Here is a 24,439-nt window from a genome sequence, read left to right on the forward strand (position 1 = left end):
GCTGAAACACACTGCTGTGGGGAGCAGTGGGGCAGACAGGAGAGGTCTGCTGTGCCATGTGGGTCACTTCCATGACAGGGGAGCCAACTCCTGCTGAAGTGGCTGTGGCTAGCTTCCTAGTGCTGCTCTTTAACCAGTTGCGCCACCAGGGAGGGATTTATACCTGGATTTATTTTGTTAATAATAGTTTATTTTTACATCATTTTGTGCCTTTTTCCATCTCAGTTGTAATCCCCATGGACTTCCCATCACCAATTCACTCTTGTGCTATCACCATAGTAGTATGCATCCCCTCCCCCAGTTTTGATGCCATTCCCCACTCCACTCCCGTAAATGTTTCTGGTATATAATTGTTCATTATTGTTCCCCTCCCCCAGTCCTTTATGTTCCTGCTGAGTGAAACCATCCATATACCTTGATTTTTTTAACTACAATTTTTTTTTATTTTATTATTTTTTTTTTTTACTGCATGGAGGAGTGGGAGGGAGGGTCAGTGTTATTTTTTTTAATAATCAGATTTTTTTAAAAAAGATTTATTTATTTATGCATACAGAACTGGGGTATAAGCCAGAAGTACAGGGGCAGTGAGAGGATTCACCAGAAACAGAGTGGGGAGCAGAACAGGCAGATTGATAAGTACACTGCTGAAGGAAGCAGTGGGCAGGCAGGAGAGTTCTGCCAGGCCATGCGGATCAACTCAAGGGTGGAGGATCAAACTTGCACTGAAGCAGCTGCAGCTAGTTTGCAGTGCTGCGCTTTAACCTGCTGCACCCCAGGAAAGGCCCTGACTTTTTTTTTTTAGATTTATTTATTTATTTATGTGCACAAGAGCTGGGGTGTATGCCAGAGGTGTGTGTTGTGGGGGGATGTGGGGAAGCAGTGAGAGGATCAACCAGAGATAGAGTAGGGAACAGAATGGGCAGATCAACTAAAATACACTGCTGAGGGGAACAGTGGGTGAGACAGGGAAGATCTGTTACATTGTGCCATGTGGGCTATCTCCCTGGCCAAGGATGGAACTAACTCATGCTGTAGAGGCTGGTGATAGCTTGACAGTACTGTGTCATTAACCCCTGAGCCACCAGGGAGGACCTCTTTCTTTTTTTAAGATTTATTTTGCGTAGAAGAACTGGGATGTAGGCTGGAGGGACAGAGACAGAGTGGGGAACAGAACAGGAAGATTTTATTGAAATACACTTCTGAGGGGAGCAATGGGTGAGACGAGAGGTCTGCTGCACCATACATGGGTCAGCTCCTCTGTCAGGCCATAGTGGTGATACATAGCACTGAGATTTAACCCCTAGGCTACTAGGGAGTCCCAGAAACTCTGCCCTTATTAAACAATAACTATTCTTGGTCTCTGGTACCCTTCATTCTTTGTTCTGCCTCTCTGAATCTCACTCCTCTGGGATCCCAAATAAGTGTCATCAAATACATTATTTGTCCATTTGTGACTGCCTTATTTCACTCAGCATAATGTCTTCAGGTTCATCTGGATATCCACATTGTAGTATGTGTCAGAATTTCCTTTCCTTTTTAAGGCTGAAATCCTCTTATACAATAACATTTAATTTCTACGCAAGGATCAAGTTACCAAGCAATGTACTCACTACTAGACTTGCACAGCTGCTAACATCCTTGATAACTGCAGCTTTGGAGAAAAGAAACTTTTGCAAATCCAATTGGCAAACAGCAGGAGGTAATCTCAAATCTGCCCTCCAGGTTAGATTAGAAAAGAGATAAGGTTATAGAGGTTTTGGGGACTGGGTTTGAAAACAAAGGAGTTAAATTTTTTTTGGCCAAGGAGTAAGCTAAAGCCAAAGAAATGTGAACTCGACTGGCTAGTTACAGGACAGTTCACACATGAAGTATGAAGAGGCTTTCAGATAAACAGTTATACATTTCTGGTGGTGGGCCCTGTCCCGTCCACCTTAGGAAGTTCTCTCTGCTTCATTTACAGTCTTCTGGCTCCAGTCAGTCTGGGCATTTCACTGAAGGTTACAGACCTCTGCCTTCTCAGGATGGGTTATCTGCAGATAAACTGCATTTGTGAATACAAGCCTCAAAAAGAAAATTAGACATCTTATTATTATTCCAATGTTCTCAGGTCTAAGGGCAATTTAACTTTAGCTTTGGTTAAAATCAGGCATTCTAAACATTTCAAACACACAAAAAAGTTAAAAAGCATAAAGTAATGAAGCACTTATAAAATTTGTATACAGGCATCTTAAATAACATACAATTTTAAGTAAATTTTAAATAATTTTTAAATATTCAAAATAAGTGTCCAAAGTTTCAAAAATTATTTAAAATTAAAATTTTAAGATATTAAAAATAAAAAGCATAAAATATTATGAACAATATTTAAATACCTAAAGTAAAATACAAGAATTTTACATTTTTAAGAGATTTTATTTATTTTGTGTAGAAGAACTGGGGTGTGGGCCAGACGTGTTGAAGTTGAGAGGACTCACCAGAGACAGAGGGGAGAACAGAACAGGTCGATGTTGTGAAATACACTGCTGAACCTCTGGCCTGTACCCCAGTTCTGCTTGCATAAATAAATCTTTAAAAAAAGAAATACATTGCTGAGAGGTGCAGAGGTTGAGACAGGCAAAGTCTGTTGCCCCATGTGGGTCAGCTCCTTCACAGGGGAGGTGATAGAGCTGAGACTTAATTCCTAGGCCACCCAATATTAAACATATTTGTATTTCTATATATTTAAATTAAAATAGAATATGTAGAGTGACTTAAAGTTGAAATGTTTATTTTTTATTACATTTTTAAATCAATATAATATTTTTACATCATTTGTGCCTTTTTCATCTTATTTGTAATCCCCATGGACTTCCCATTACCAATTCACCCGGGTGCCATCACCATAGTCCCATGCACTTACCCCCTCCCCCTTTTTGATCCTATTCCCCACTCCATCCCCCTAAAATGTCTCTGGTATATGGCTGTTCATTATCCTTCACCCTCCCCCCGACCCTTTATGCTCCTGCTATGCGTGAAACTATCCGGTATTTTTCTTTTTGGGTTGAATAAGTAAACTTTAAAATTATATTGAAGATGTAGAAAAATTACACCTCCTCGTTCCGACTCAAACTGGCAGCAAGGACGACCCTCACCCCGCCCCACCGGACCTCTGGAGCAGGCAGCGCCGTGGCCAGCCCGCGCCCGCGAAGGCCCCCGCACGGCCAAGATGGCGGCGCCCTGGGGGCAGGTGCGCGGCCTCTTAGGGCTGACGACGACCGTCTACCGTTGCTCCCGTGGCTACCGAGCGCCCCCTCCCCCGCGTCGCTCGCCGGGGCCTTGGTGGCCAGATCCAGATGACCCCCTGATCCCGCGTTGGCAAATGGGACCGCGCTACGCAGCCAAGCAGTTTGCGAGGCACGGCGCCGCCTCTGCGGTGGACGCGGGGTCCCTGTGGCCGTCGCGGGAACAGCTGCGCGATCTGGAGGCAGAGGAGTGTGAATGGTGCCCAAGCCTGGCGACCATGCAAGAATCAGTGCGGCTACAGCAGCTGGCAAAGGAGCAGAAGCGTCAGGCCAGGTGTGTGCATACGAGCGGTATAGGACCCGGGGGTTCTACTGGGCGAACTGTGTCCTAGAGTTTAGTTCTTCGGGCTTTTACATGGGTTGCATTGCTGTAAATTTACGTGCATCCCGCGCCCCCCCCCCCTCCCCAAGCAAAGCCTTCTGGATTAACAATTGAGCGCCTAGTGTGTGCAAGATAGTGACAGAGAACTCTTAGATAAAAATAGAGGTGAAGAATGCCTGCCAAACTTTTTTGGGAGACCCGGGCCCTCTTAAGTACTTGATGTTTAAGTAGACTTGCGTGCGTGATCGTGATCAGACTTCGCTTAAGGGCTATGGGGTTTGGGGGGGGCGGAAGTGGGGTGAGGGCAAGGAGAGTTCCTAATACCAGAAACAGGTGGTGCAAAGGTCCTGATGTAGAAATGTCTTAAAAACTATTAAGGACGTCAGTGTGACTGGGGAGATGTGAGGGAAGAAAGTACAGGAAATCTGGATGGTAACACCTGCTAGAGGCCAAGTGGGGGAAGCAGGTTCAAGTGTGTTCCTTGTAAGTAATGTTCTTGTCTTCCCATCAACTCGTATACACACAAGAGCTGAAGTGTAGGCCAGAGGCGCAGGGGAGTGAGAGGATTCACCAGAGATAGGGTGGGAAGCAGAACAGGGAGAGGTACTAAAATACACTGCAGAGGGGAGAAGCCAGTGACACAGGGCAAGGTCTGCTGCACCATATGGGTCTGCTCCCTGGCAGGGGATGGAGTTCATGCCGCAATGGCTACTGATAGCTTGATAGAGCTGAGACTTAACCCCTTGCATCACCAGATAGAGCTGAGACTTAACCCCTTGCATCACCAGGAAGGCCTCCCTTCCCATCAACTCTTAGAGGATGAGGTGCTATTTCATCCCATCATTTCAGAGATGAGGAAACAGCTTGGGATAGTGGGAGTCACTTGTCCGGCCATACAAGCAGTGGTAGGTTTTTGCCCCATTCCAGCTAGATAACTATCAAGAAGCTTGAGTTCAAGTTTCATTTCTCTAGTCCTTAAAACGCATCTGTGGTTGGCACCACAAACTCATAGGACAAGAGAAAACGTCCAGTCATTTCTTGCTTTCACTCCCGTGCCTAGAAGTAGGCCTAGCATACAGCACATCCCTACCCTAGGGCCTCTACACCAGTTGTGCTTAATGTCTGTAGAATGGAGGAGCTGTGGGAATTGCCCCAAATGGTGAGTGGCATTCGGATGGCTCAGTAGACAGCTTAATGAAATGTCATGTTGACTTGGGGTCTGCTTCCAGGAGTTTTTGGGGCTCGTTAGTTCTTCCCCTCTTTCTTGTCTTCTAAGTTTAAAGGCTATAATAAAGTTTCCATTTCTTCATCTCCATGAGGAAGTTGGGAGAGATGGGGGTGTGATAAATGGACACTGCTCTGGCTGGGGGTTATTCTCACTGCTCACCCTACTTCCCCTGCAGGGAGCAGCTCATTGCAGAGCGAATGGCCAAGATGCCACAGATGATTGAGAACTGGCAGCGACAACAGCAGGAGCGCAGGAAGAAGGCACAAGCAGACAAGGAGCGGCGGGCCCAGCTGCAAGCCGAAGCCCAGGAACGCTTGGGCTACCATGTGGACCCACGGAGTACCCGCTTCCAGGAGCTGCTGCAGGACCTGGAGAAGCAGCAGCGAAAGCACCTCAAGGAGGAGAAACAAAGACAGAAGAAGGAGGCACGTGCTGCTGCAATGGCTGCCAGTATAGCCTCAGACCCAGCAGCCTCCGCAGCATCCAACTCCTAAGCTTGTGTCCTTTCCCAATAAAATCTGCTATCCCCAGCCTCAGAAGGTTCTGTATTGTGTGTGTGCGCCCCTCCTTGGGTCCTTCCCCAACACCTGCTGCCTGCCTCTCCTTCAGGGATGCTAGCCCCTACTGACTGACTGGGGCGTCAGTGAGGGTAAAGGAGATGCAATGGGGAAATAATGGAGGAGCAGATGGCAGAGAAGGAGGCTTCTGTTTACCAACATTAATCTCCAGTAATTAGCCAATTACCAGAGGAGAAATATAGCCAAAACAGACTGTGGTGATCATAGTGGGGGACGGTGAGTAGCAATTCTTCCAAGGCTGAACTGGGGCTTACAGCCTGGGAACAAGTCAGTTTTGAGAGAGGACACTGGCAATCCCAATATGCGAAGGCTGGCACAGCCCTCTGCCCACCTTGGCATTCCCAAGTCACCTGTGCCCAACTAGCCCCCAGTCCAGGAGTGGGAAGTCCCAGCAGGCACAGACCACAGAACTGTCTTTTAAAACTTTATTCACTTCAAAACCTTTATCAGAGACACAAGTTCTGTGTTTGGGGTGGGAGATGGTCTCCGCCTCATGAACAGCTCCGACATTACCCTTCCCAGGCAGGACAAACTAAGCCTCCTCCCCAACAAAGGGATGGAGGTTGGAGGCCAAGGCCAGACTGGGGAAGGAGACTTGGACCTCAAGTATTCACCTCAGATGGAAAGATTTGGGCCACTCCAATGAAAGATCAAAGTTTGGGGCTCCAGTTTCCTCATACCCTGGAAAAGGGTGGAGGAAAGGTCTCAGGGGCTCTTTGAAGGATGGGGAAGCAAGCAGCCGCCTCTCCATCTGGCTGCAGGGAGCTGGGACAGAGGCCAAAAGGGGCCCATCTGTTACCTCCAGTTCTGCCAGCTCCTTGGAGAAAGCTGGACTGGAGTGGGGGATGGGGGACAGATGTCTGGCAAGGGTCTTTTCAGGCCAAGATTGGAACAGGGGCCAGTTTAAGAGGGTGTAAAGTTGTTTTTTTTTTTTTTTTTTAAGGTTTTTGATTTCTCACTTCTTAAATAAACATGAATATATATATATTTTTTCTTTTATAAAACTTTTTGGAGGAGGGGTCAGGGTGGGGGGCTGTGGGTGGCCGGATCTCCCAGTCATCACTCATCATCAAAGTTCTGACTCAGAAGGAAGTTGGCAGCCAAGTTCTCGTTTTTTTCACAAGCGAAGTAGGCCTGGATCACCAGGCTCTCTGGGAAGCCAAGGGCCTTCAACTGTGGGAAGATGGGTAGGGATGAGCCCTGTGCAAGGGCCCTGCCCACCAACAGGATAACCATCAACCAGGTCTCTTACCCTCTCTATTGCTTCCTTCTCCTGTGGCGTCACCTGGATGTAGTTCATTTGCGGGGCATCCTCACCTATGGCACCCACCTCCCCCTCCACGTCTGAGATGTCTGCCAGCTCCCCTGGGGGCTCGTTCAGCATCTGGATGAACTGCTCCTGATGCCGGCTAATTTGCTGCAGGAGGTGAAGGGGAAGGGACATGACCCACAGCCCTTGTTACCTCCACTCCCCCTCCCAGTCCTTGGTTTTCCATTCACTCAGCAAATATTTAGGGAGCACCTATTCTGACCAAGAGTCATAGACACCCTCTGTGCTGCTGGAGTTGATGTTCTAGGCCATCAACAAACAAACAAATGGATAATTGTTTAAAATATAAAGACCAGGCCTGGCATCCAGCAGGGATGACCCTGGGAGAGACACTAAGGACCAGAAGGGGGACATGTGACTTATGGGATAAGGGAGAACAGATTTCTTCAGGCAGAGCAAGCAGCAAAGGTGAATCCCAGAACAAGGGTAAATGAGGAAGGGAAGGGGGAAGTAGTAGATAAGATTAGAGGAAGGTAGGAACAAGACCATTCTTTTCTAGTGCCTTCTACTAGGATAGGAAGCATAGTGATAAAAGTTAAATAGAAAGAGCAGCCACCTGTGTACCTCTGAAAGAGATTAGTTCATGTAGGTAATATAGCTTGAGGGTTCTGACATAACTCTTTACTCCTATGTTTAATAACTTTTTTTTACATGAAAGACACAGGGCCTTTGTCCTGGAAAGAAAGAACCTCAGGGGTTATGCAGAAGAAAAGCTCTTTGGCAGTGTTTGCCAGGTAAGCAGATAAGAGATCAGCTGGCAGCCAGAGGTGAAGTGAGGACTGGGTGTTGGGAGTAGGACAGGACAGGGGTGGGATCACTAAAGCAGGCACCCAAGGTGTGGGGCTCAAACAACCCCAGACTAATTCTTGCAGGAACAGGGTTAGCTGGGAGTAGGGTAGGTTAAGTGTTAAATGACTGGAAAGCACTTTCATGGAAGTGTCAAGCCAGTGATGAGCGAAAAATCTAGAGACCAAAGCTGATCATGTGAATTCAGGAGTCACCAGGGTGAAAGCCTGAGTGTTATGTGAGGAGAATTAAGTGCAGGTAAAGAGAAAAGGTGTATGTCCTGAGCTGTTCAACCTCATTAGGTGGCAAGCAGAAACCAGCACAAGAGACTGAGAAACTGGGGGAGAAACTGAGTGGGTACTGAACCTACCACACCCAGGAGCCACTGTCCCTGTGCCAAGGAGCCTTCAAGGGCAGGACATTACCTTGTGGAGTACAATGCCCTAGATAGTGTTGGGCACACTGGACTGAGATACTGCCATGCCACCCTATAGACATTTATGAATCACCAATTGTATGTGGATCCAGAGTCACAATATCAAGAAGGCAAAGCACAAGACCTAGGGACCAGAGGAATACACTCCCCCCAGCCACCAGACTGCTCCATGGTTCTGGAATCTTGCTCTGTAAGGACTACAGCAACAGTGCCCACAACTTACAATGGCTGTCATGAGTCCTACTCTGTGTATACAGAGCAACCCCTATGCGTTATGCTGGCCCAAGCTCATTCTCTGGAGCTGTAGTACTTGAAGGGGAGAGGAAGTGGTGACTATACTGGCTCTCTGCTCCCATGGCCGCACCTGCAAAAGCTGAGGGTTCTCCTGGCCCAGCTGCTGCAGTAGGGCAGGCAGGAGTGCTGGGTTCTGCTGAATCACCTGCCGCATGTTCTGGAACTGGGGCTGATCCCTCAGGAACTCCAAGGGGTTCTCTCCTGCTGGCGGAGGAAGGGATACAATTAGACACTATGCAGGGCTCCTAGATGCAGGAGTCGGGAATCAGATGCTCTCACAGCAGACAGGCCAAAGGCGTACCTCCCATCCACTCACCTGCTTCTGTGGCTGGCTGCTCAGATACCTGGCTTTCCTGCACGGAACCATGCTCTGGCTCGGGACTCCCAGGAATTCCCTGTCAGGGGTCCTATTTAGTGCTAAGGTACAGACCTCCCATTGCCTCCCTCCTGCAGGCTCAGTGCAGGAATGAGACAGGTGAGACCTCAGTCCCACCCTCCACAGGCCCACCATACAACTCATGTCCAGTGTCCTGCAGGAAGACTTTCCTAGCTGGAACCACTACTCAAAAACTGTTGAATAGATTTTGCCACCCTGACCACCCATCAGGGCTTTGAAGCCCATATACTCCCTTGAGGCCTCCCCAGGAGGCTGCAGCCCCACCTCACCGTGAGTAGATACTCCACGGCTCGGTGAGGATTGTTGTAGCTGGCTCTCAGGGCGGCCACGACCCGTTCCCGCTCATAGCCCATGGACATGATCTCCGTCAGCATCGTCTCATACTCAGAGCCAGTCACTGTGGAGGGAGCAGCAGGCTTGGGTCACCAGGGAGCAGAAAGGGGAACTCCCAGGCCCTCCCACACCCACAAAAAGGCCCAGCTGATGCTAGGGCACTTGGTTGCTTCTACCCTGGGGACCACCCACCCACCTAGCGTAGAGGCTGCGTCTTCCTCTCGCCCGCTGCTACCTGAAGAGGGAACAGAGCTGCAAATTCAAGAGAGAGAAATCGGACCCTGGCTTCTGGCGGCTTGCCCTCCCCCCAGGTATGTGGAACCACATATGTGGGCACTGGAAAGTGATAGCAGGACAGGACCCAAGCTGGAGCTGCTGCTCCCTGCCTTACCCTGACACAGACTCCGGAGACGTCGTGGGCACAGATTCCTCTGATGGGCTCTTGTCCTCTCTGGTGGTGGGCAGGGGATGGGACATTCCTGAGGCAGGGGCCAGTGGGAAGGAGATGGAGGACTCCGGGGCAGCAGTGGGGGAGGCCTCTGTGGTTATTGAGGTGCCTGGGCTAGCTTTGGCCTGTGACACCCAGAAAAAGGGAGTAGGCGTCAGTATTTCTATCTAATCCCAACATCCTGCCCTGTTTCAGCACCACCCTATTCATGTCTAATCTCTGCTGGGCAGACAGGCTATTTGCCAGTTCCCTAGCTAATCCACCCACCTTTCTAACCAGCACACTTCACCCACCTTGGTCACCATGACGACCACAAAGTTTTTCTCATCAATTCTATAGTCCCTGATAGGGACATCATCACTGAGGATCTTGCCAGCATAGATGAGTTTCTGTCCAGCCACAGGGAAGGCATCACGTCCCTTCTCAGCTTCTATCTTTTCTTTTAGCACCTTTACCTACAAGAAGGGATACAGAGAGTCATTGCAAACTTCAAGATTCTGACTTCCCCTCTAGCATGGTTATAAGTCTTGAGCTTTGTAGTCAAGCAGACTACACTTGAATTTTTTCAATCATCCTATTCAACAGAAAATTTACTTAACATATAGCCAGGTACCTTATATACCATAAAATTGTTTTGAGAACACACCAGGGAGCTAAACTGTAATACATTTCATAGAGACGACACTATCATACAAAAAGGAAAATATATCTATTTCAGACAGTGTAAATTATGAGCAAGAAAACAGAATTAAAAGGGAGTAGAAGGATTCCCCAATCCATGCTGACCTTCGGCACTAAGTGATCAGTTTTTACTATAAAATATACTGAGTTAACAGCACTATCATAAATGTAGCACACTTTCCAAGCCTTACAGTGCAATGACATGATGGTGGCCTCATTTTATATTAAAGGACAAGGTGAGACAGAGAGGTTAAGTGACTTGCCCTAAGTCAAACCGTTGGGTGGTGAAAAACTAAGCGTTTCCATTTCAACAAAAAGTAGATTTCAATGTATCCCTCCCTCATGGGGTAGTTATGCAAAATGTGCCCAGAGCATAGAAAAGCAAAATGTTTGTTTGGCCCTAAATCTGTTTAGCTAAATAATCTGCTTGTTTAGACCCTGGGATCTCAAATAAAGCAGAACCTAATCTGAAATAGCCAATATTTGCTGCTTATGATTATACCAAGTTCCTTAACCTTCTAAGTTTTCACATCTGCAAACTGGGAAGCGTCTGTTTCTTATAACAAAAAAGACAGCTTTGTAGAGTTAGCAAGATCATACTGAAACGCTGGGCGACTGGTAAACGACAAATGGTCAACAAACAGACCACTGAAACTCAAACCACCTATTACCATCGTCGCCCGCATCATCCGTCATCTCCTCTTGGTACTACTTCCAGCTTCGGCTGACAACCAAAAAACGCTTGCAAAGCTGGGCACTCGGAGGCCCGGTCTCGAAGAGCGCGGCCGCGTCGGGAATCTGACCCTGTGGCTCCCATGCCTCGCGAGAGCTCTGACATTGGAGCCAGGGCCTGGCAGGTGCCCCGGAGTTAGGGCTTCGCCCACAGATCGTCCCAGGGGCATTCGCCAAGCAGCAAGAGGCTGGGCAGGTGACTAGCCGGGGGTCTGGGAAAGTGTGGCAGGTGGGAGGGGAGTTGGGCCGGGCTCGGGTGCGCAGTCCTCCCCGCCCCTCCCATCAGGATTCCGGCCTCCCCGCCCCCACCCACCCCAACACCAGTCGCTCCCGCCTGTAGCCTCCGGCCCAGCTCGCACCGTCTCGTCAGGCTCCATGCGAATCTTGAAGGTCTGTTGCTGCAGCGTTTTGAGCGTGATGGTGACGGCCATGGCGAGGCCCAAGCGACACGGCGGCCCCGGGTCCCTCACACAACATGCAACTCACGCGGCCGCCATCTTAGCGCCCAGTCGCGCTGCGCTCCGACCGCTTCCGGGGCAGGTGGTGCGCGCGCCGGCCACCGGTGCACGTGACCCTTGTGCTTCCTTCCTCCTCCCTTGACCTTCGTAGGCATGCGCACCGGTTCGTCCTCGGACCAGACATGCGCAAACTAAATTCTACCAGGTGGAAGTGAAGAGAATTTCTCGCTCGGAACGCCTACCCATCACGTGGTTTCCTTAGGGTGACGCCACTCTTGGTAGAAGAGACGTCATGCCGCTGCAAAATGGTTTCTTTGTCCCCACTTTAACACCTACGAGATTGCCACTGGTGAATCCTCTCAACCCCCCCAACTTCTGGCCCGTACCCCGAGTTCTTGTATGCATAAATAAGTCCTTAAAAAAATATTTTTTCATGTAGTGAGCGGCCTCCTTATGGCACAGGCGTTTAACCTCAGCACTTTAAAGCTTTTGGCAGCCACTGCAGTTTGATCCCGAGCCGGGAAGCTGATCCACGTGACAGGGACCTCTTCTGACTCACTAGCTGCGTCCCACCCCAGCTGTGTATTTCACTATATCTTCCTGTTTTGCTCCCTATTCTGTCTCCAGTGAATCCTTTCAGCCCTCTGCACCTCTGGCCTACCCCAGCTCTTATAAGTAAAATTTTTAAAGTATCTTTCTTCTTTTTTTATTAAGATTTATTTATTTATGCATACAGAACTAGGGTACAGGCCAGAGGTGCAGCGGCGGTGAGAGGATTCACCAGAGAAAAAGTGGGGAGCAGAACAGGCAAATCGATGAAGTACGGTGCTGAGGGGAGCAGTGGGCGAGACAGGAGAGACGGTGTGGACACTTTCAGAGCCAGGATACTTTCAGAGCCAGAATCAAACTCGCCCTAAAGGAGCTGGGGCTAGCTTTGCAGTGCCGCACCCTAACCCCTTGTGCCATCAGGGAGGGCCTAAATATCCTTTTTCATGTAGTTGCTGTATTTGTATTTCTCGCATATAAGCAGTATCCACCTTTTCTACACATTTCAATTTTGTTTTATTGTGACCCAGTCATCTTTACAGGGATGTGTCAAGCTCTGAAAATGTATATTATTCAAAACTGGAAAGATTAGCAATTTGATAAAAGAAAAATAGTTTTTAAATGTCCCTGGTTGTGTCGTTTATTGCTGCTTTACTTACAATAGAAAAGACATGGCATCAACCCAAATGCCCAAAAGTAGATGACAGGATTAAAAATATGTGGTACATATACACGACGGAATATTACTCAGCAATCAAAAAGATAAACACATGCCTTTTGCAGCAACATGGATGGAACTGGAAGGGATCATGCTTAGTGAAATAAGCCAGTAGGAAAAGGAAAAATATGGGATGGTTTCACTTATAGCAGGAGTTTAAAGCACCAGGGGAGAAAATAATAATAACTAAATACTAAAGACACTTGGGATCAAAACTAGGGGGAGGAGATGCATGAGGCTATGGTGATGGCACACAGGTGATATGGTGATGGGAAGCCCATGGGGATTACAACTGAGATGGAAAAAGGCAGAAAATGATGTAAAAATAAACAATTATATTATTTTTTAAAATCCATTAAAATACAAAACAAAAAATGTCCCTCATGGTTCAATGGGTTAAAGCACTCAATGAAGCTATCTGCAGCCATTGCAACAAGAGTTCAATTCCTGGCCAAGGAGGTGACCCACGTGGCATGGCAGACCTCTCCTGACCCACCTGCTGCTCCCTTCAGCAATGTATTTGCCTGTTCTGCTCCCCACTCTGTCTCTGGTGAATCCTCTCACCTCCATACCTCTGGCCCATACCCCGAATCTTGTATGCATAAATAAATCAATCTTTTTAAAAGATACATAGAGCCATTTTTGAATGGATTTACTGTTTTAATTACTGGATGTCCCAGTTGTCTGCTGCTCCTTCTTTCCCAACTTTGTTCATTATCCCCATTCTGACTCCAAATACATTTAAGGAATATGTTAGCTTTCAAGACTTCTTTACATTGAACACATTAGCCTAATCTTTCCCTAGATAAACCAATCTGAAGCACCTAGAGAACTTCCAAGAGGTGGGATTGGGCTACAGAACACAGAAGGGAAGCTTCCTTGAACCAAGGAAAGAACTTGAAAAGTTAGATCTCCAAAGCTGAGGAAGGGTGATTTCGAGAACTTGGTGTTGACAGTTTCTCTGAGTCATTGTGTAGAGGGCCCTCTCAACAAACTAGAAACTAACTCCTCTAGTGGTCACCTGGTATCCCAGCCATTGCTCAACTGTAACCAGGTTCTGTTTCTCCCTTGACTACATGCCTTCAGCCTGGAGGTTTCCACCAGAATAGCCTTGCTTCAGTTGGGAGAAGTCTTACTTCTGTACTGCAAGCAGGAACATCAACTCCAGGCTACCCACTCACTGTACTTCAGGGTTTGCCTTCTTGACCTCACCAGGTTTATGACCTCAAAGGATCCCGACGTCTGCTCACCTTTCCTTTCAAAATGTTTGAATTGGGGACCTCCCCAGTGACACAGGGATTAAGGACAGCACTATCAAGCTATCACCAGCCACTGCAACAGATTCCTCCATTCCCTTCCCACCAGGGGTCTGACCCACATGACACAGACCTCTCCAGTCTTGGTGGCTGGTATACAGAATTTTAAAAAGTTTGGATTATGGGCCCACTCTGGTGGCATAAAAGGTTAAGCACAGTACCAGCATAAAGGGTTAAGCTATCAGCAGCTACTGCAGCAGAAGTTGGAATTCCTGGCCAGGGAGCTGACCCACATGGCATGTCAGATATCTCCTGGCCTACCTGCTGTGCCCTCAGCATTGTATTTCAGTAAAACTGCTTATTTATTCCTCTCCCCATGATCTCTAGTGAATCCTCTCACCCCACCCCACCCCTCTGGCATGTTCTTGTATATATAAATTTTTTTTAAAATGTCTGAATTGTAATTCAACTGACAACTGAAAACCACAAGTAAGCTTGGTAACATTTCTAAGCCTATTTCCTTGACTTTAAGAAGAAAAGGTAAATTCCTTTTTGTAGAACTGTGGTGTAGGACAGAGATGTAGGGGATGGGTTCAACAGAGCATGCAGCAGAACAGGCAGATCTAAACACACTGCTGAACAGAGCAATGAACAAAAAAGGTCTGCTGCACCATGTGGGTTAGCTCCCTGGCTGGGGATCAAATTCAGACTACAGGGTGCTAGCACTGAGACTTGACCTCTAGGCCCTTAACCAGGGAGGCCCAAGAATAAGACCAAGAATAAAAGGTTAACAGCATATAATACCAGCTGGTATTGAAAAAACGTTTGTCTAATTGTTCAATGTAGTCTTAAAGAGGTGCTTGTGACTCAGTGTATAATAGATTGTATGAGACCCTAAGGTGTGGACTAAAATCTCTGAATTCTGCAACTATCTTATATAACATAAATGATATTAGAGGCCAACCTCAATTTGTTGCAAGAACTCTGAATTAATGAGTTACTACAGTATTTGCAACGATATTTTTACAATACCATTCCTCTTCTCCTTGGGGGTGTTAAGTAATCAAGAGCCTATAACTTTATGGGACACTCAGCCAGTGTTTTAGTAGGTTTACTCATAAGTGATCCCCAAAAAAGTTCACTTTTGATTCCCTGATGTCTATTCTTCCCCAGAAGGAAACATAGAAGGAAGACACAAAACTTAATTTAATAGAAATTTTGTTTGTAGTTCTTACATTCTCAGTATGAGCTGAGATGGAACCCTCTGCCCCACCCAGAAGTGGCCCAATCCTAGGTGTAGGGGAGAAAAGGAGGTGGGGGGAGGGGATGTCAGCGCTCAGGTCCCTAGTAGCCCCATTCTTCCTCAGTGCTGGGGGGGGGTGGTGTCGCTAGAGATGCCACTTTCTTCTGTCCCCCCCACCCCCCTAATCCAGGTAGGACAGTAGATTTAACCTTGGGCCTGGGACTTTCCATATCCCCATATACAGCTCCCCATTTTGGAGGGGATCTAAGGAATCTGGAGAGCAGTAGGAAGGAAAAGTATGGAGGAAAGCAAAGATGTCAAGAAAAAACAAGGGACAGGGGTAAAGGCTGAGTCAGATAAAACACCAGTAAAAAAAAAAAAAAAAAAAAAAGGGAGTGGAAGAGTGGAAGGGGTGGGTGGCTAGGGAGGAAAAAAACCATTATCCACCCCAAATCAGAACCCGCCTGGAAAAAAAAGAAAGTTCTCCAGTCTCATAGAGACATTATTTGGCGCAGCCAGCTCTGCAGCAGGTGTGCTCAGGCCTTAGTCCAGCCCTGGAGGCGATGTGGCCCCTACAGCTCGTCCTTGGCCTGGCCAGTGGCAGCGTCTTCTTCCTCCTCATCTTCCTTGTCATCCTCCTCCTCCTCATCTTCATCCTTGTCCTCCTCATCCTCCTTGTCTGCTTCCTCCTCCTCCTTACGTTTCTTATCTTCCTCCTCCTCTTTTAGCCTTTGTTCTTCATCCTGCTTGTCTTTCATCTGCTTTTCAGCTGCCTGTGCATAGAGAAACCACAGACCTCAGGACCTGGTCCCTGCCTATCTATTCCCAAGCCCAGGAGTATGGCCCAGCCTCACCTTTGTGACACCCCAGGTCTCATTGCCAAACTCCTCAGCATAGGCTTCGTCATTGGTGATAAGGAAGTTGTCAAAGATAGTGCCAGATTTGACCTGTGGGGAGGAGACACAGGTTGGGGCGGGGGTACCACAGGGAGGTTAATGACCCTGATCTGGGACAGGGTTCTTACTTTCATTCCCATAATCACTATGCAATATCCAATTGAGGTTGAAAAGCCTAGGTTCAAATCTGCCTAGGTTCAAATCTCAGCTTTCCCATTTCCTGCCTCTAACTTCACATTCCTGTGCCTCATGTTTCTTCATCTGTAAAATAGGAACTCATTCTTTTACTCAAATATATTTCAGTACCTAAGTACCAGGCAGTTCTAGGCAAGGAAGTATGTCAGTGAACAAAACAGGCTTGATTCTCTTCAAGCCAATTTCCTAAGGGAGTTCTCTAATTCACTTCTAGGTTGCTAGGAAGTAAAGGGGGGGGGTAACAGGGGGAAGCCAGGTGAATTGGTTCACAGTGCCTGGCACAAAGTGAGGAGAACCTCAAAAAGAACCTAGAGACAAACCAAGAAATACTTCAGAAAAAGCCCCCTTTTGGAATCCAAGCCAGTCTGGTTTCAAATCCTACGCCTGATCCTAAGGGTGACCCTGAGCATTTGAGGCAGCCGAGGGATCCTCCTCTTCCCAGTCTTACCTGCCAGAGGTCTAAGCCCAGCACAGCAAAGTTTTCATAGGCATAGATGTTGCTATCGGGAGAGTACTCAGGGTTGTCGATCTCTGGATGGATCCAAGTGCCCTTATAATCTGGATTGTCAATCTGCCGGGGCTTCCACTCACCCTGCAGAAGGGAACAGAACAGAATGGTGATTACATGATGATGTGCTTTCCACTGTGCATCCCAACCCATGCAGCATGAAGTCCCATGCTCACCTTGTACTCAGGGTTCTGAATCACAGGTGGTTCCCACTCCCCATCCATTTCTTCATCCCAGTCCTCAGGCTTCTTAGCATCGGGGTCAGGAATGTGCTCAGGCTTGTCCCAATCCTGAGGGGACATTAGGTCAGAGTTGGCCAGGCCAAGGACCTGACTAGGGGAGCCCTGACCCCAGCACCCACCTCAGGTTTGGAGTCCGTGGGGTCATCGATTTTGGCTCGCTCATCCCAATCTTCTGGTTTTGAAGCATCAGGATCCTTGATTTTCTTAGGGGGTAGGAAGTCCCAATCATCCTCCAAGGAGCCCGATTCTACCTGGCTGTTGTCAATCTTCACCTCATAGGTGTTATCAGGTCGCACAATCAGAGTGTACAGGTGTGTGAACTCATCATCCTAAAGAGAGAAAAGTGAATGACCCCACCTACCTGCCTGGTCTCTCACCTCCCCAGGCAGCCATTTGTCACCACCCCCAGGCGTACCTTGCAGCGGATGTCCTTGTTGATCAGTACATTCTTGCCCTTGTAGTTGAAAATGACATGAACCTTCTTTGTACCGGGACCACAGATATCAGGGCCTGGGGTGATGAGCAGGCTGGTTAGAGATAGGGGCCCCCCCCTCTTTACAAAGCCAAGCCCTGATTTGAAATTCAGGTCTGTAAAGGTTCAAAAGATAGGGTTCAGACCCTGATCAATTGTACCTCGGGAGCCATAGGTGGAGAATTAAAAACTAAAATTAGCACAAAATTCAGTACTCTCAAGTTATTAATTAGAAGATGCCTCCAACGCAATTACATAAATTAATCTCAAACCAACAGAAAGCTGCAAGGTCACTGTTAACCTCAGCTTCCCTTCTAAAGAGCCACCTACAGTAAAAACTTTCTATGCTCTCAACCTTCTGTGAGCTTTAAGGCATATATGGTGTCTCAATCTCCTTATAATTAATCAAAAGGATCCTCACCAAACATGATATTGTATTCGGAGTCTCCATGCATGTCTGTCTGGTCCAAACCATCCGGAAATAGTTTCACGTAGCCACCCCCACAGTCGATGTTCTGCTCGTGTTTTACAGTGAACTGCACCACCAGTGTCTGGCCCTTATTGCTGAAGGGCTCAAATCTGGTCGACAGAGCGTAGAAGCGGGCATCCTGGCTTGTCTGCAGCCCTAGTAGAGGACAGCAGCTAGGTCACAGATCAATCCCAACCCTGGGGGACACTAAGAATTAGAAGATACAGATCTCCCCACCCCACTTCTTCAGCATGCTCTACTCCTGGGAATACCCAATGATAAGAAAGGCTTCCTCTAGGAAGTTCTCCTGCATCTTAAGAGCCCACTCAGTAGCCCTTACCTTTATCTTTCTCCTGGTCACCGTAGAACTTGCCAGAACTGAGAACAAATTTGCCAAAATCCGACTTGTGTTTGGATTCAATCCAGCGATGGGCCCACCCATCTAAGGGATCAGAGAGACAGGTCAGCGGCGCCATGCTGATCCCCCTCCTTAAATATGCCAGGGGCCTCTAACTGCCAGGAGCTGGGAAGGAGATTCCCCCCCCCCCCATTTCCCTCACACAACCTCTATTTTGACACCCAGGGGTCTTAAAAGATCCTCGGATAAACATTGATTCCCATCACAGGAGACTGCTACGCCCTCCACGCTCCCCAAGAAAGTAGAAGGATCGCCCGCGGCTGTAGTCTCTGAGGACCACCTTATTGGTCCTCTGAGCAGTAATTAGAGGCGACGACGCAGATCTGGGCTGAGGGGCCGGCTGCGACGCCAGGGCGGACTCAAGGTGGGTCCAGGCGTTACCTCCATCCAGAAACTGCTCTTTGAAGTAAACGGCGGGTTCGGCGGCAACTAGACCGAGGAGGGCAAGCAGCAGCGGCACCGGTAGCAGCATGGCGGGCCGAGGGGGCGGAGGCGTGCGGACCCTCCAAATCACTCCTCACAGCGGCTCTGCAGTCGGGACGGACGCTGCCGCCGACCGCGCTAACTTATACCCCACCGCCTCTCAAACCAACCTGGTCCAGCCTCTGGACCCGCCCCCCATGTCTTGTCATTGGTCTGTGGACACGGATCTGCCTTTCCATTGGACGCTTCTCGGCTCAGCATGTTAGACTGTGCCTCGGAACGCTGGGTTCCCAGATGGCCGATTTCTATTGGCCATACGACTAGCCTATGAGGGTCGACCACGCGTTGTGGAGGACGCCCACCGGTGCGGTGGGGGTCGAGAGTGCTTCAGGCTCGGTCATGTGACCAGATCTCCGGCCCAACCCCGCCCAGGACCTGAGCGCGTGTCTCCGGATGTTAGCTTTTAAAGAACCCTCGCGAATGCAGAGGTTACCGAGCAACACCTGCTCTAGCCTTAGCCCCTCTCTGACCCCCTTGGATGCGCCAGATTTTCCTAGCCCAATATTTGCCTTGTTTTTCGGGAATTCCCGTCCTAACAAGTCTGCGTTCTTTCTCTCCACCCTTGCCTCCCAGGGTTGGACTGAGGACACCAGAATTAAGGAGCTGGAAACCTGGGTCTTCTCTTTACACCGATGCTGCAGCCTTACAGATCAAGGAGGAGAAGGCCAGGTGGAGGAGAAGGCCAGGGGGAGAAGGGCAGCCTAGCCACCTGGCCCGTCGTGCCCTGGGAAGCTTGTCAGACTGCCTCTGTGTGACCTCATCAAATCACTTAGGCTCTCTAAAGTCACGGGACCTCCTGAGAGGCAAGAAGGATAGACTCCGGTCACTGCTATCTGGTAGTAATTATTTCAAATCTTTCTGTGTGTCCCAGCACAGAGGGTGAAAAGCCCAGAAGGAAGAAGTCCCTCCCTGGTGGCGCAAGCACTGCACTGTGAAGCTACCAGTAGCCAGTTCAGTATGATTTCAATTCCAGCCCAGGGAGGTGACCCACATGGCGCAGCAGCAGACCTCTCCTATCTCACCCGCTGTTCCCCTCAGCAGTGTACTTTAGTCAGTCTGCCTGTTCTGCTCCCCACTCTGTCTTTGGTGAATCATCTCACTGCCCCTGTACGTACCTCTGGCCTGTACCCAGTTCTGTATGCACAAATAAATAAATCTTTAAAAGAAAGAAAAACCCTATTCCCCTAGTTGCAGCCTCTCCTTTACTCCTTATTCCTTGCTCTCAACCAATAACTGGAGGGGTCTATGACTTGTGGTCTGCCACAAACGGCCTGGCTTTTGCAATTAAACGGCTGAAGACTAGAGGGTTAACTTGGAGGTCAGGGGGTTCCGTTGGGGGGACAGGAAAGAGACAGATGGTAGGGAAGATAAGATCCAAGGACAAGGGGTAGGACCCCTAAGTCTGGTGTCTGCTGAAACCACAGGCAAGTGACAGACACCAGCTCCCCACTCTAAGGCTGTAGGAAAGAGGAAGAAGGATTGGTGGATTTCCAAATTCTGAGCAAACAAGCCCTGGACCTGGTAGTGTGGGCGTGTACTGTGCAGTGGGGGAAGGTAGGAATTCCCAGAAAGGGCTTGCTAACCTGCCAGCAGTAGGGACTCAGGTAAAGGAGGAATGAGGACTTTGGAGAAGTTGAGGTTCCGCACCTTTCCCCAGACAGGATCCAGAATAGTACAAATTGGTCCCCCTCATGAGAAACCCCAAGTCTGGGATGATTACTCTAGCCATACATGGACCCTCCTGTCTTCCCTTCCTTTCACCACAGAGTACCTCATGGTACCTCATGGTACCTCATGTCTTACTTCATGGTCACTCAGTGCCCCCCACCCACCCCCACGAGCACCTGACATGAAATAAGCTTTAAACCTACTATGGGGCCCTCCCTGGTGGTACAGCGGGTTAAAGCACAGCACTGAGAAGATAAAGCCACTTCAGCCTGAGTCCAATCCATGCCCCAGAGATGATCCACATGGCACATCAGACCTCTCCTGACTCACCCACTGCTCCCCTCAGCAGTATTCTTCGTCAGTCAGCCTGTTCTGTTCCCCACTCTGTCTCTGGTGAATCCTCTCACTGCCCCTGCAACTCTGGCCTGTACCCCAGTTCTGTATGCATAAATAAAATAAATCTTTAAAAAAATAAAACCTACTATGATAGTCCCTCCCTGGTGGCACAGCAGGCTAAAGCACAGCACAGCACTACAAGTTGCAGCCACCTCAGTGCAAGTTCAATCCCTGACTCCAGAGGTGATCCACATGGCATAGCAGACCTCTCCTGTCTTGCCCACTGCTCCCCTCATTAGTGTACTTCAGTAACTCTGCCTGTTCTGCTCCCCACTCTGTCTCTGGTGAAGCCTCTCACCGCCCCTGAGCCTATGGCCTGTACCCCAGTTCAGTATGCACAAATAAATAAATCTTAAAAAAAAAACCTGCTATAATGGGGGGTGGCTTCCCTCCCTGGTTGGGGGAGTACTGTGCAATGGGGTAAAGCACAGCTTTCCACAGTCACTGCAGCACAAGTTCAATTCCTTGCCAGAGGTGGCCCGCATGACACAGTAGACCTCTACTTTCCCACCTACTGCTCCCCTCAGCAGTGCATTTCAGACTATATGCCTATTCTGCTCCCTACTCTATTTATAGTAAATCCTCTTACCCATCCCCCAACATGTTTGGCTTGTACTGCAATTTTTGTATGCATATTTTTTAAAGATTTATTTACTGATGCATACGAGAACTGGGGTACAGCCAGAAGTGTGGGGGTGAGAGGATTCACCAGAGACAGAGTGAGGAGCAGAACAGGATGATTGATTGAAATACACTGCTGAGAGGAACAGCAGGCAGGCCAAGAGAGGTCTGCTACACCATGTGGGTCACCCTGCTGGCTGGGAATCAAACTTGTGCTGCAGTGGTTGTGGACAGCTTCAACATACTGTGCTTTAACTGCCACCATCTGGGAAGGCCCTCTTGTATGCATAAATAAATAAATATTAAAAAAAAAAACTACTATGATGGGAGAGACAAGAGACTCGTGAGAATAAAATAAGTATGGGAAAAGTGATTTTTTGTTTTGTTTTGAGGTATATGAATGTTATTTTATCTAGATTTTAAAAAAAATTTATTTATGCATACTGAACTTGGGTATAGACCAGAGGTACAGGGGCAGTGGGTGAGAGTGTTCACCAGAGACAGAGTAGGGAGCAGAACAGGTGGTTCAACTGAAGAATACTGCTGAGGGGAGCCTCGGACAAGACAGGGAGGTCTGCTGTGCCCTGTGGGTCAGTGACCCTCCCTGACTGGTGATGGAATTTGTGCTGCAGTGGCTGTGGATAGCTTCGTAGCACTTAACTTTAACCTGCTTCGACATCAGGGAAGGCCCCTATCTAGTTATTTTTGTTTCTAACAGACTCTTGGAATTCACAATCGATGTCATTGCCTGTGAGTTTCTTGCACACAACAGAAAAAAAAACATTGAACCCTGTGTTTTATGTATTAGCCCAATGAAACTTATGAGCTGTCATCCAGTTTCATGAGGATTCTCTTGTCCACAAATTCACTTGGGAAGTTCAAGTTTTCCAAGATTGTATCACTTGAAATTGTTAGATACAACTTCTTGGATGCTTTTGCTTATTTTTGTACAGCTTATTCAAATTGGCTTAGACAGAATTCTCCTCAATGATTAAATAACTTGCTTCCCATTGAACCTTTTCTGATTTTACTAGCTGGATCTGGGTTTTCTGAAAGATTTCAGTTGACTAAACAGGAGCAAAAATTGGGCCTCTCCTGGTGGGCACAGGGGTGAAAGTGCAGGGCTATGAAGCTATCTGCAGCCACTGCAGCACAGAGTTCCATCCCTGCCCAGGGAGGTGACCCATATGGTATACAGCAGACCTCTCCTGTCTTGCCTGCTGCTCCCCTCAGCAGTGTATTTCAGTTGGTCTGCCTGTTCTGCTCCCCACTCTGTCACGAGAATCTTCACTCTCGCACACACCCTCCTCCCCCGATCCCCACCTCTGGCCTGTGCCCCAGTTCTTGTATGCATAAATAAATAAATTTTTTTTAAAAAAAAAGAGGGGGAAGATGTGGTACATATATACAATGGAATATTACTCAGCAACCAAAAAGAGAAACACATGTCTTTTGCAGCAACTTGGATGGAGCTGGAAAAGATCATGCTTAGTGAGATAAGCCAGAAAGAGAAAGAAAAATACCGGATGGTTTCACTCATAGCAGGAGTATAATGGACCAGGCGAGAAAATAACAAAAATAATGAACAACCATAGACCAGAGACATTCTGTGGGGGTGGAGTGGGGAATGGGATCAAAACCGGGGGTGGGGGAGGGAGGGAAATGCACGGGACCATGGTGGTGGCACAGGGGTGATTTGGTGACGGGAAACCCGTGGGGATTACAATTGAGATGAAAAAAAAATGTGCAAAATGATGTAAAAATAAACTTTTTAATAAAAAAAAAAAAAGAGGGGAGCTGCCAGATGAAAACTTGCCTGGTTTTTAGTCATCAACCTTCAGTGATTTGCCTTCAAGTAAACATGGCTTTCTCCATGTTGAGTGCTGACCTAAAACAGCAAGAAAAGTGCTATGATGCTAGGAAGGGACTTTAAGGGATATATTCTAAATTTTCAACTGGACCTCACTATTGAGGGCGGGGTATTAGTAACTCCATTTTCCAGGCTCCAATAACAATTGTGATGATTAGGGGCCTCCCTTGTGGTGCAAGGGGTTAAGTCTCAGCACTATGGTGATGTCCACAGCCACTGCTGCTCTCTGTTCCAGCCAGGGAGGTGACCCACATGGTATAGCAGACCTTGTATGTCTTGCTTGTTGCTCCCCTCAGCAGTATTTCGGTCTGAGGGATTTCAGTCTGCCTATTCTGTTCCCTGCTCTGTTTCTGGTGAACCCTCTTACCCTCCACAACCTTGGCCTAGACCCCAGCTCTACTGTGCATAAACAACAACAACAAAAATCTTTTAAAATAATTGTGATAGGCCCTCCCTGGTGGTGCAGAGGGTTAAAGCATAGCACTAAGAAACTTAAGCTACTTCTGCATGAGTTCGATCCCTGCCTGCCCCAGAGGTGATCCACATGGCGCGGCAGACCTCTCCTGACCCGCCTGCTGCTCCCCTCAGCAGTGTACTTCATCCATCTGCCTCTTCTGCTCCCCACTCTGTCTTTGGTGAATCCTCTCACCCTCCACATCTCTGGCCTGTACCCCAGTTCTGTATGAATAAATAAATAAATCTTTAAAAAAATAATTGTGATAATTAATGAGTAAATGCATGCTGCTTAAAATGCATTTACTGTTCTGACAAGTATTGCATACATGTGTGGGATGCTGTCACTAAGTCTCAAAAGAACCTGACTCATATGACATCCAGGCAGAGAAAGAGGACTGAAAGATCAGGCAATTTGGTTGAATGACATCAATGACAGAACTAGGATTAGAATGTACTTCTGCTGTCTACTATAGTCTCCAATGACATCAGTGTGCAACAATTGACCATTTGAAATATGGCTGGTTCAAACTGAGATGTGCTGCAAGTGGAAAATATACATCAGATTTTGAAGATGTAGTATGAAAAAGTAATATAAAGTATCTAATTAGTAATGTTTCATACTAAATGTTGAAAAGATATGTTGAATATATTATGTTCAATAAATCTTTCAATGAATTT

At 47.9% G+C, this 24,439-nt stretch overlaps 3 protein-coding genes across 4 annotated transcripts; 1 reads left to right on the forward strand and 2 right to left on the reverse strand.

The window, feature by feature from the left end:
• Positions 1-3,015: 3,015 nt before the first annotated feature.
• On the forward strand, positions 3,016-5,367 carry GADD45GIP1 (growth arrest and DNA-damage-inducible, gamma interacting protein 1). The gene is made up of 2 exons (XM_004688703.2): positions 3,016-3,555; positions 5,007-5,367. Exons 1-2 carry the CDS (start codon positions 3,206-3,208, stop codon positions 5,323-5,325), a joined length of 669 nt encoding a protein of 222 aa, XP_004688760.1. The 5' UTR covers positions 3,016-3,205; the 3' UTR covers positions 5,326-5,367.
• Positions 5,368-5,820: 453 nt separating this feature from the next.
• On the reverse strand, positions 5,821-11,379 carry RAD23A (RAD23 homolog A (S. cerevisiae)). Of its 2 annotated transcripts, none has more exons than XM_004688705.2 (9): positions 11,206-11,379; positions 9,727-9,888; positions 9,377-9,558; positions 9,182-9,237; positions 8,922-9,049; positions 8,572-8,650; positions 8,326-8,456; positions 6,662-6,826; positions 5,821-6,582 (listed from the first exon to the last, which is right to left on the reverse strand). In XM_004688705.2, the coding sequence occupies exons 1-9, from the start codon at positions 11,275-11,277 to the stop codon at positions 6,469-6,471; spliced, it is 1,089 nt and encodes a 362-aa protein (XP_004688762.1). In that variant the 5' UTR covers positions 11,278-11,379; the 3' UTR covers positions 5,821-6,468. The 2 variants fall into 2 exon arrangements, with proteins under 2 accessions (XP_004688762.1, XP_004688761.1); XM_004688704.2 differs by having other exon boundaries at positions 8,326-8,459.
• A 3,633-nt stretch (positions 11,380-15,012) lies between these two features.
• CALR (calreticulin) lies at positions 15,013-18,815 on the reverse strand. Its single transcript, XM_004688707.2, has 9 exons — positions 18,649-18,815; positions 18,190-18,291; positions 17,802-18,005; positions 17,324-17,418; positions 17,028-17,237; positions 16,843-16,956; positions 16,607-16,750; positions 15,922-16,014; positions 15,013-15,840 (listed from the first exon to the last, which is right to left on the reverse strand). The coding sequence occupies exons 1-9, from the start codon at positions 18,737-18,739 to the stop codon at positions 15,640-15,642; spliced, it is 1,254 nt and encodes a 417-aa protein (XP_004688764.1). The 5' UTR covers positions 18,740-18,815; the 3' UTR covers positions 15,013-15,639.
• Positions 18,816-24,439: the final 5,624 nt, after the last annotated feature.

The sequence above is a fragment of the Condylura cristata genome, unplaced genomic scaffold (genome assembly GCF_000260355.1).
Source record: "Condylura cristata isolate star-nosed mole 26May11 unplaced genomic scaffold, ConCri1.0 scaffold00024, whole genome shotgun sequence".
Taxonomy (NCBI): Eukaryota; Metazoa; Chordata; class Mammalia; order Eulipotyphla; family Talpidae; genus Condylura; species Condylura cristata.

Coding starts and splice junctions, on each gene's coding strand:
- RAD23A (XM_004688704.2), bottom strand. CDS start 11,277: ATGGCCGTCACCATCACGCTCAAAACGCTGCAGCAACAGACCTTCAAG. Junction 9,238..9,376: donor TCTCCGGAGTCTGTGTCAGG/GTAAGGCAGGGA, acceptor TTGAATTTGCAG/CTCTGTTCCCTCTTCAGGTA. Junction 9,050..9,181: donor AGACGCAGCCTCTACGCTAG/GTGGGTGGGTGG, acceptor CTCCCTCCACAG/TGACTGGCTCTGAGTATGAG.
- GADD45GIP1 (XM_004688703.2), top strand. CDS start 3,206: ATGGCGGCGCCCTGGGGGCAGGTGCGCGGCCTCTTAGGGCTGACGACG. Junction 3,556..5,006: donor GAGCAGAAGCGTCAGGCCAG/GTGTGTGCATAC, acceptor CTTCCCCTGCAG/GGAGCAGCTCATTGCAGAGC.
- CALR (XM_004688707.2), bottom strand. CDS start 18,739: ATGCTGCTACCGGTGCCGCTGCTGCTTGCCCTCCTCGGTCTAGTTGCC. Junction 17,419..17,801: donor CGAATACAATATCATGTTTG/GTGAGGATCCTT, acceptor TCATCACCCCAG/GCCCTGATATCTGTGGTCCC. Junction 15,841..15,921: donor AGACCTGGGGTGTCACAAAG/GTGAGGCTGGGC, acceptor CTCTATGCACAG/GCAGCTGAAAAGCAGATGAA.